The 11508-nt window shown below is 33.8% G+C and overlaps 1 protein-coding gene across 1 annotated transcript in view; it reads right to left on the bottom strand.

Annotated features, from left to right (window-relative positions):
• Window positions 1–5298: 5298 nt before the first annotated feature.
• LOC129232777 (potassium channel subfamily K member 4-like) overlaps window positions 5299–11508 on the bottom strand; it is a 170346-nt gene continuing 164136 nt past the window's right edge. Inside the window, 1 exon segment of the mRNA XM_054866884.1 lies at window positions 5299–6076. Within this exon segment, the coding sequence (XP_054722859.1) occupies window positions 5558–6076 (519 nt within the window). The 3' untranslated portion in view covers window positions 5299–5557.

The raw sequence follows: 11508 nt of genomic DNA, 5'->3' as shown, positions 1-11508 counted from the left end.
GGACAATTTACTGCTTCGGAAGCACAAGCCTGAAAAATGGAGGTGGGGGGGGGGGGGGGGGGGGGGGGGATCTGGGAAAATCGTTTTTTTTTTTTTTTTTTTTTAAATCGGAAAGTCTTTTAAGCTACGTGTGAAACGTAGTTGCCATTTTTGGTCACTCACAGGATAGAAGTAGACACGATCCTTAAATATCAAAGTTTCCAAAAACAAAGCATAATTGGAATTTTTTCTTCAACTGCAAATTAATGAAAGTATCACAAAATGTGCTGAAAATTGTTTTATTATTATTATTATTATTTTAAATAATTTTCTTGAGAAATGAAAAATTTTGTTCTTAAAACTTAATTTTATCTTCATTTCATTGGATGCAATTTGTGCTAAAAACTTTTCAACTGAATTCTAGTTTCATGAAGATTTATTATTTTTAAATTGTTTTCATGCTATAAATTCAAAAAATTACTTCTTAGTTTTGGGCGCAGCCGCCACATTTGGTCATTCCCAAGATGGAAGTACACAAGACTTTTTTTAAGTGCCGAAGTTCCCGAAAAAAGCATTGGATGTTAATTGCTATGCAAACTATTGAAAACAACGCAAAATGTGCCTTATTTTTCGGATAATTCATAATTATTTTCTTGAAAAATGCGAAAATTTATCTTCAGAACAATTTTTTTTATTCTAATTAATTTAGACCCTTATGTGCTAAAAACTGACTATTTTGACTTAACTGTAGTTTTTTAAGGAATATTAATTATTTATAACTACTTTTATGCTACGAATTCAAAAATCTACTTATTATCTTAAGTTTTTCACTTAGTCGTCATATTTGGTCGTTTGCATGATGGAAGTAGACGTAAACTTCCAAAAACAGAATTGGATGTTTATCTCTATGTAAACTATTTAAAATAACATAAAATGTGCAACAAATTATGAATTTTTAAAAATTAATTATTTTCTAGAAAAGAAAAATTTTAATGGAAGCATTCTTTAATAAGCTAAAGAAAAAAAAAAGATATTGGCATTGGCCTATAATCGGCGGATGTAGATTTTTGTTATTATGCATTTTCTGGTATGGCGATCGATGCAACAAGTTAATCATATTTATACTGAAAAATAGCTTTGTATTTTGCTCAATATGTTTTGTGTTACATACTAATAAGAAAATAAAAAGGAGTATTGTGAACCAAAAGACCAAAAGCGAATGCTAAAAGATTGCTGCTCCACTACAGCAAAACGCTAATATTACTCATAACACATGACATCGAGAAAACGCTAAAATAAGTTGGAAGCACTTTGTTTTCAACAATTAGTAAATCAATTAAAACAATTTTGAAAGTGTTTAAAAAAACTTAAAATTTGGAAAAGAAAAAAAAAGATTTTTTTTAAAAAAATCTATGGAGAAAAGTTTCAGTTCTTCCGCATTGCTACTTTAAACAATTTTAATTATTTTGAAAATATTGCTACCTAAACTTAATTTTGAATGGAGCGAGTAACCTGGAAAAGTCGGGGAATTTTTTTTTAACCACAAGTGTATGAACCCTGCAGCTTTTTTAAAGGAAAGGTTTTTCAATTTTTACAAAAGTCATTGCATACTATAGAGCAAAATATCAACTTTATAAGACGTACCAGCGCGCATTAAAATCTCTTCTCCTCGTTTTTAGAAAACTTTATTAAAAATTCAAAATAGAGTTCTTAACAAGTTCAGGATGACGAACAATGAATGATCTTATATTTACATCTTCAAAATTACAAATAAGTGATTCGGATCTTAAAGCCAGTTCACAGGAAAAAAAAAAGTTCAGACATTTTAAAAGCGCTGGATTCAAATTCTACTAGTCTATCTGAAATTGAAGTTATGAGTTTTAACATCAATACATAAAAATTATTTCCAAATTTTAAAATGAAAGGAATAGCAAAACCGTTATTCATTAAAATACAGAAAACTTTTATATGTAAACTTATGAACCAATTAAGATAGATCGTGAGCGTGGTTTGTAATGATTGTTGCTGTTAAAACTAGCAGAGGTTTCATAAGTAAATGCTCAAATCTTCCAAAATAATAAATTTTATACAGAGTGAACATAAATATCGGAACTGAGAATATTAATAATTGAGTGAAAACATTAAGTCGCTTTGACCAATTTTTAATTGGAATCTTGTTTAACCAGGGTCCCCAAAAGGCAGTGGTGCTTAATTTTTTCACCCCGAGGGTTACCTTATTCTAAGATAAAACTCGTGGGCCGGAACGCATAAAAAATTAAAATATTATTTCAATTTTTCTACTTTTTCAAATATCATGGGAAAACGCGGGAAAGGAAAGAAAATTACAAATCACAAATTGTTGTTAGCATTTCTTCTTGATTACTTTATTTATACGAAGTTTTAATCTGTTTCTTAGAAACAATTGTCTGACTATTCGGCTTCAAATTTGCAACAATCATTCGCAATACTAAATAAAGGCTATGGCTATCCTTTGTTTTGAAAGGTTCTAGTTATATTTTTTGATTCGTTACATTGAACATAACGACTCGCCACATGAATCGGCTTCGAGGTCCACATCTAGCCTGCAGATCGTAAGTTGGCCACCACTCACAAAAGGTAACGCACACATCACGAGATCCTCTTGAATATTTCATATTCTAATGTATACCAATTTTTTATCTTACAAACTATCTGCATTAACTTCCCAGTTTAAAACAGCGCTAAAAACTTCACAATGAGTTAAGAGTATCATTCATAGGCGCCCATATGGGGGAGGGGTGCTTAAGGCCTTCCCCATCTTAGAAATTAAAGCCTTTAGTAGTTTTTCTTTAAAAAAATTTAAAAACTCTAATCTGTACTGAAATCGGTTTCCATAGGGAAAATATCCTGATAAACCATGGGGTAAATCTGAGCTCCCCTTAAAATTTTGCATATGGGTACCCATGGTATCATTTATAAACACAAAATAATGACACAGTAATAAATGAGATTACTTGTGAAAAAGTTTTTTACACTTTTTCATCTAGAATTGCAGAACGCGTCAATATCATTTACAACAAATTTCTGCAATCGAAGATGAAGAGGCGAACTTTTTCATGATTTTTCTATCGAAATAATATTGCAGCAGATAAAACTCTTCTCGTTTCACAGTTTAGAATTTTTAAATAAACACCAGATAAATACCGAAGATGCAATTGGAAGATGTTTGTTCTTCGCACAACATGACAAATAGCAACTTCTTTAGAGGTTTGAAGAACAAACAACTTCCATTTTGGAATGTTTAATGAAATATAGAAAAGGCACTTTCAATGAGCGTAATAACTTGCAAAATTTTTGAGCAAGATACCAACTATCTTCTCAGTAATTTCATTTTAATTGAGCACTTGGATAACCTTCCTTTTTTATCTAACTAACTTTACAATATAATTCATTATCAAACAAATATTATATTAAAATTAAAAATTTAAAAAAAAAAGACTTTACTGACTAAATTCTGTAAATACTGACTAATACTGACCAATTTTTAAAATACTGACTTTAACTGGCCAGTTTTATGCCCTGTGAAACTTTTAAGCATGATAGAAGTAGCTGGAATTAAAATTTTATTTCCTTTCCTTGCTGCTCTTTGACTTACCATCAACATTATTACGCCACTTCAGCAAAAACAGAAAAGGATGAGGCCTTTAAATTAAAAATATATCATTAAGAGTTTGGTACTGAGAACTTGCGTGCTAGAAAAATTGTACGGAAGAAAATGAGAGAAAAGGTTATAATTTAATTTTGTAATTTACTGCTGGTATATAAATTCAATTTATCATTGAAATTGAGTAACATGTTATAAAGAGTTAGAGGTCCAATAAAAATATTTTATGATAAAATCAACTATGTTTGCGAAGCTGAAGAAGTTTTTACAACGTTTTGGTCAAAAAAAGAAATAGGGAAAAATGTGTACAAGATATGGGATATTACGAAAACGAATATATTAAAAACGATGAAAAATATGGGGGAGAGGAAAGAATATTTTGATCAGTTGTCGCAACAAAGACACAGAAATACGAACTATGATGCCTACACTTAAAGGAAAAGTCGAAAAAAATCGAACAAAAATGATATGTTTAATCGCTAATGGTGTTTATGAAGAAACAAAATGATGAGGAACAAATTTTATTTTAAAAATGCGTTAAAAGCTAAGAGAAACATTAATATATTATTTAAAAAAGTGATGAAATTTTATGTGTAGAATAGAAATTCCCAACCTCTTAACACAAAGCGCTCTTTTCTTAAGACCATTTCTTAGGCGATTACTCTAAAGTCGAATAACAGTGGCCCAAACAATTAAATGGTTAATTGTTAAAATTCTTTATGGTTAAACTAAAGGTAAAATGAACTAAAAGTTCCCGAATTATTAAAAAAAGGATTTATTAAACTTTTAGATAATTTCGCATAATCCCGATGCATAAGCACTGATACAGTACAGAAATTGTCTCATTGAAGTTAGTTTTTTTTTTTTCTCGTTTTGTTTAATTAAGGTAATGTTTAATTTATTTTTAGGAGAAGAAGTAGATCCTCAGTAAAACGAATGCGGAATCGTTAAGGTTCTATGCAACATAGGTTTCAATTCGATTCCCTGGTATGAAGGCCTTAATGATAGGGGCATATATGTTTGGAAAAAAAAAAACAGTAAATGTAGTCAAATACAGAAAAATGCATTTGAAATGCGCCCCCAAGGGCAAAGAGAACCTCTAGGAACCCAGATAGCACACTTCGTTTTATAAACGTTGTAAAATGGTTGTTAACGTTGCGGTAACCATTTTAAAACGATTATGATACGTTTGAAAGTTATGTACGCTACCCGAGGAACTTACAAAATGGCAAGATGAGCCACAGCTAATACAAAGCTTTTGATGATTTTACTGTTACGCAAGATTTAAACGTTTTCTCAAATGGACGTTCTTCACTACACATTTAAAAAACAAAACCATTAAACTCATAGCCTGTCACTCGAAAAGATAAAAATAAAAGTGAACTACTTGAACAGAAATAGTGTAATCAGTAAAAAGCACCAGTTTTTGTTTTCTATCTCTCCTTTGTTTGAAGATAGTTTCTATTTATACTGCGTTTTTGTTAGAACACACACACTATAAAAACAACATCAATTACTTATAGATTCTTTCTCCATTAATCCGGGATTGCATCCGTACAAAACTTCGAACTCAAAGCCAGAACTAGGAGCAAAATTTCACTTTTTGTCATAGGTAGGCACTAGTTAAAGCACTCATAAAACAATGAGATCTCTCTTATTATTTCGAACAAACAACTGTCATTTTAACAACATAACACAGAAAAAAAAAAAATTTAACACGAAAAAAATCTGTACGAATAGAGTAAAGCCATTTAAATTAGCTTCGAATAGTTTTCTCTCATGAATGTATTCAGAGAGGTGAGGTAACAATGTTTTGAGAATGTATCGTTCTCAAACTTGATGCTCGCGATTCCTGTTCGTGGAGTGCTTGTAGAGTATGTCTCTACTGTCACACCAACTGAGCAAAGTTTGACGCAAATGAGCATAGTTAAATTTTCAAACTCTTGTGCACTGAAGACCTTCCAAATCAATGACTGTCCTTCGATCAGTAGAAGCTTCTATGTGAGGTTCAGCAGAAATCACATCAATAAAAGCCACTGTTGGCGGTTTCGCTGCGCACTTATGCTGCTGTCGAGGAACTGGAATCGAGGTATCGTTCACTGCTAAGTTAATTTCTAAATCAGCAGCAGCTACAACAGTCTGTAGAGCAGGTGGAGGCTTCAACCCGTAGCCATTTTTAACAACATTTTGAGCAGGCTTTTGGTGAGATTCGCTGGATGTGGTAAACACTTGCAGTGAACCTCTACCGTAGTTTGCTGGCTGTAAGTTTGGTGAGATGGGTAAAGGTAAACTAAGTCGCCTAGGCCTTGGAGCAGGCTCATCTTCTTTCAATGTTTGTACGAGTTTAAGGAGTCTTTGGATTTTATGATTATGATTGCGGTCTCTGAGTTCTGGAGCAGGAAATGATTGCATTCTTTTAAGAGGTGCTCTGTTTCGAGGTTTTATTGTCCGACTCTGTAAAATACAAAGCATACATTTTATTAGCAACTAGGTAAAGAGTAAATAAAAAATGTTACTTTTTTAACGCATTTGTTTTAAAAAGTAAATTTCTCAATTCCACACCTTCCATCTCTATTAAACGATCACATAAGACTGATAGTTTGAAGTATTATTACTGTGTTCACACCTGCATTATAAATACAAGTTTGTCCCAAGTATAACACGGTTAATTCGTTCTGTGCAGTATCAAAACCGTGTTATACGAGACCTTTTTTAATAAATAATTTTTCAACAGTGTATTGAACAAAAATAAAATTAAATCTTTTAAATTTCGTTTTATATCAACAACGTGTAGTCAGTGGCGGATTGGTTGACAAAATCGGCCCTGGCATTAGGAGATGTAGCGGCCTCGTAGTTCTTATAGATATTAAATTTTACCTAACGATTGGGATATCACTTAAATATGAGGAAATTATGCTTAACAACTAAATATGTTTTATTTTAACAAAATTTAACAGATAGGAACACTTCTGCGCTTTAATGGTGAACAGATTGATACACTATTAGCTAAACCTTATTTTGGGAGAAATTGTGACTGTAATTGTCCATTTAAGTATTTTTATAATGCCCGGAACTTGATTGAATATTTCCGTAATGATAACACTGCTTGGCTAGTATGTCCTTTTCTGCAGTCATAACAAGTAACTTAATTGCCCTGTTATATGAAACTAATCAAGCGATGTTCATGGGTGAAAGACTAGGACCGTCTTAGAACGTAATGGGTCCCTCGACTCAAACATACATTACTGGGCCCTGTCAAAAACATTCCCTTTTTATACTGCCATACCCTGACGACCCCCAGACTCGATGCGAGGTCAAAACCTGGTGGGAGGGGTCGGGTACGAGTTCGGCAGCCCCTTAATTTTTTTTCAAACGCATGTATCAATACAAAGAGAGAGAGAGAGGAATTAGCTTTATGGCTTCTGGGAATCATTAAAGTATTTGCAATACAAACTTAATGGAAAGATTAACATTGAGTCTGAAATAGGGGGGTCCGGGGGGCCTCTCCCCCGGAAAATTTTCGAAACTATAGTCTTAAAAACTCAATTTTAGACGATATTTGGTGATGTTAGGGGAGCGTGGGTTCAGGGTTTCTTCTGCTGCAATTTTTCGGAAGTGGAAATCCAAAAACAGAATTTTAAATTATCTTCGAGTATATGGCATGAAGAGCGGTTCCGGCGGCTCTCCTCTCAAATTTAAAAAAATATATTAGCTCTGAAAACGCCGTTTAAGAAAATCTTTGGTGATTTTAAGTCAAGATAGATTTCGAGGCCATCCACCAGAAAATTTTCAAATTGAAATCTTAAAAGCCTTTTTTGGTGAAGACTAGGGCACCGGCAGTTACTCGAAAGTTAAGTTCCAAAAACGAAATTTTTGCTGACCTACAGTGATGTTAGAAAAAAGAGTTTTCAGGAGGCTCACCCTGGAAAATTTTCGAAATTGAAGCACTAAAAACGAGAGATTTAAAACGTTCTTCATTGATGATGCCGAAAGAGAGGAGGGGAGGGGCACTTTCCCAGAAAATTTTTGGTATTTAATTTAAAAACACAGTTTTAGACCATCTTTGGGAATGTTAAAAAAATGGGAGAGGTTCGAGTACTTTCCTCCAGCAAATTTTTGAAGCTGGAATTTCATGTTATGGCGGGAGTGGATTCGGCTGTTCTCTTATGAAGTTATTCAAAATTGAAGCCCCAAAATTTTAATTTTACACTATCTTCGATGATATTAGGAGGGGGAGAGGTTCTGGGGACCACCAGAATTCTTTCGACATTGGTTTTTATCAACTTATTTTCTTCTTAAACTGAGGGGACTGAAACCGTGAGTTTGTACAGAGTACAGAATACTTTATGTTTCGTCAAAAATGTTTGAAACTCGCATTTCGGTGGTCTTTGGCCTTTGATTTGATAATCTTAATAATGTAAGTCTTTGATACTCCTCAATGGTATTTTAAGATTGCATTTTTTAAAATAATTTTACGGGAAAAATATTTTGTCACTTTTATTCCAATTGTTATAAACAGGGTCGCTGAGAGCAAAAGCGGATCCAGGAAAAAAAATGAATTTTTTCACAGGCCCCCTTCTACACCTTTCACCATTAGGATATTTTACCCTCTGCGCGAGTTCAATTCCGAGCCGGGCGGGCCCCTATTCTCCAACTAAGTTGACATGACCTCACGTCGGCCCTTGTTGTAAGTTGCATTTTATAGCAATTGTGATTGTCATTTATAAATAAAAGCGTCAAAGAGACCAAAAGTATTTTAACCTTTTACGACAGCTAAGGTTTCCCTGTTTTTTTTTTTTTTTTAATTTATTCATTTATTTTTTATCACACCACTAAAAACATATTGGCAGCCCCTGGGTCCGACTAACTAAAAGTGTGGCCCTAGGTCCACATTAATTTGGAGGCCCCCTGAAGACTATGCAATGTTTGATTTACATTTTTAAAGTACGAATGCACTTTTGGAGACCTCTTTGTCTAATCACACAACTATGTATAAATCACTCATGTGCATTTATGAATCCTCTTTGGGCCCCCTCATAATCGTGACTAAGTAAATTCGTTACTGGCAGAATGATTAAAAATTCCCCTTTAAAGAAGTTTTTTTCCAATTAATAAGTCATAATTTTGTATTTAAAAAAAAAAAAAAATAGATGTATTTTTCATATCGTTGCAATGCTATGCAAAAATGTGGGGCCCCTTAGGAAGATGGGGCCCTAGGCCTAGTCAACCTGTGTGGTAATCAGACCCTGGGCAGCCCCATTTCAGAAATCCCCCCCCCCCTTTTGGTGACGGCCCTGCCTCCCTCCACCCGCATGCTTTAGCCCATGCGTAAAGAGGTAAAGAGGAGCTGAGGCTGTGTTTTGCGAATTTGCGTTATTCTAAACATATGCGCGCAAAATTTACAATTTGCTGTTAGTAGACAGGCCCGAAAGACTTTGCTGTTTGTTAATCGGCCCGAAGCATGACCGGCCCACCGGGCAAATGCCCGGTTGCCCGCCGGCTGTATCCGCCACTGCGTGTAGTATTAAAATCAAGTTTCATATTGATTAATATCGAATCCGTGTTATAATAGTCGCAAATTTCGTACCATGTAATATAAAAACCGTGTTTTACAAGTACCGTGTTATACGAGGGACTCCTGTATATTATATACATATTCTTTGGAGGTCTTCAAGAGCAAACTTACATTTTGCCTAGATGGTTATTGTTCTGTGAATCATTCACAGTAAGTACAGTAATGTTTTTTTATATATACATGTTACTATGTATTACATGTATCAGTGTTTTAGTTAAGCAAGTGATATGAAATCTGTTTGTCTACTCCTCAAGCAATATTCTTCTTTTTTTAATCTATCAAAAATGAAACATTTACTATCAAATTACAATTAACAAAAATGAATTTGAATTAATGACGATGGGATTATACAAATTTCTAACTCCTGATGGAGATCCCTTGCGTATTTTGTTTGCTCTTTTGAACTCTTGAATTGTGTAACTGTTATCTTACAAGTTCCTTTTATTTCTTTCTCGTGACTATCTGGAATTTCAATAAAGTTCAATAAATTAAAGAAGAACGGTTTGATGTATGTAAGGAAGGTGGAAGATGCTGCTTGTTTTGAAGGTATACTACAGCAAATTATTCAGAGTAACTTTTCTTCCTTGATCCCTACTCAACCCTGATTCCAACTTATTCTAAACTAAGCCAAGCGTCTCCGTAGGGCGCGGAAGAAGTGGTTTAAATTCTTCTCATGCCAATAATCAAGCACAGACGAAACAGAGGTCCTAACCTCCAGCTTACAAGGAAAAATGACTTATGCATCTTCTCATACCCAATGTGACTTGTTCTCAGCAGGGGTGCCCTTCTGGGGATGGGGAGGGGGGGGGGGGGAGCGCAGAGCACGACCATTGAAATTTTATGGGGGGGGGGGGGGTGAGGGGTATTTTTCTCATTTGAGGAAGGGGCTCCTGCTTGGGAGGGGGGTTTTCACGACATTTAGTGGGGGTGTGCCCTTGCTCTCAGGGGGGGGGGTCCTGCTGTACTGCGCTTGTGGAATATAGGTACTGTAACTGTAAAAACGGACCAAGACAATTTCCACGCCTGACGAAACTTGTTGCAAACGAGTGTGTTATTTTCTTGTGTCCTAATAATCTCTTCTCTTCTCGATCCCATCGAAATCACGCGGTTCGAGATTTCTCCCTCTATTTCTCATTGGAAAAACCGTAAATAAAAAATAAGCTTCGTTTATACGCACGATATATTTTTTCTTTTTCCCCTTACCAGATGGCAGCACCAGAATATCTGTAATGCAATTGGAGCTGGATGAAGATTCTCGTATCAAAACAAGCTCCATCTACAAATTTTCAAAATGTTTATTCTTTTAAAACTTGATTTTTTTTATCGAGCTACAAAGCGATTTAGACCGAGCTTCACTCACATTGGCAAAAAAAAAAAAAAAAAAAAAAAAAAAAAAAAAAAGGCTGAGTCACTTCAAAACTAGCTCAATCCTGATTATTTTTATTTTTTCGTAAATACTTCGACACTACTGCTAATTTAAAAGAAAAAAAAAAGTCAAAAACGAATTCGTGCAGCAAAGATCATTCAGAAGAAAATTTGATTCCTTTGGAAAAAATTTAGTCGGCAGAGGAATGTTTTTAGTCTCTGTTGGAGGGGGGAAAAATGGATTGCTGATTTCCATACCAAAGATCTCAGTTATTTTACTTTGGAATTCAGGGTTCGAAAATATCATGATATATTCCGATATTTTGATATCTATCCGATATTTTCAATCAGTGCAAACTGAAGTCATTAAATAATAACTGCTTCCTCAAATCACTGTTGTTTTTGTTTATTTTATTACGTTGTTATTATGATGCATAATTGATGCTTTACACGTTTTTCTTTGGTTAACTACTTTTAAAAATTTTATATGTTTCAGGAATAAAAAATATGCATTAGTCAGTGCACATCCATAAGACATTTTTCTTCCTGTCCAATTAAAATTGTTTCATTACTAATACTTTTCTGAATAGAAAACAAAAAAGGAATATTATATTATTTACATTATATTAATTATACATTAATCTTTACTAATAATATAAAGCTGAAGAGTTTGTTTGAACGCGCTAATCTCAAGAACTATTGGTTCGAATTGAAAAATTCGTTTTTTGTTGAATAGTCCATTTATTGAGGAAGGCTCTAGATTATAATTTACATTGATATTTTAATTAGAAATAAAATTATTCAATGTTTTATGTGGTTTTTAGCAGTTTTTACCCCACAGACCCTTTAACCAATTGCGCTAGAGAAATGTTTTTCATACCAAAATATAGGAAATTTATTTTTAAGTATAATGAATAAAAGTTTTTGCGGACAGAGCAAGTTTTGT

This window comes from Uloborus diversus, chromosome 1 (genome assembly GCF_026930045.1).
Source record: "Uloborus diversus isolate 005 chromosome 1, Udiv.v.3.1, whole genome shotgun sequence".
Classification (NCBI taxonomy): Eukaryota; Metazoa; Arthropoda; class Arachnida; order Araneae; family Uloboridae; genus Uloborus; species Uloborus diversus.
This window is presented reverse-complemented; position numbering and strand designations above follow the sequence as displayed.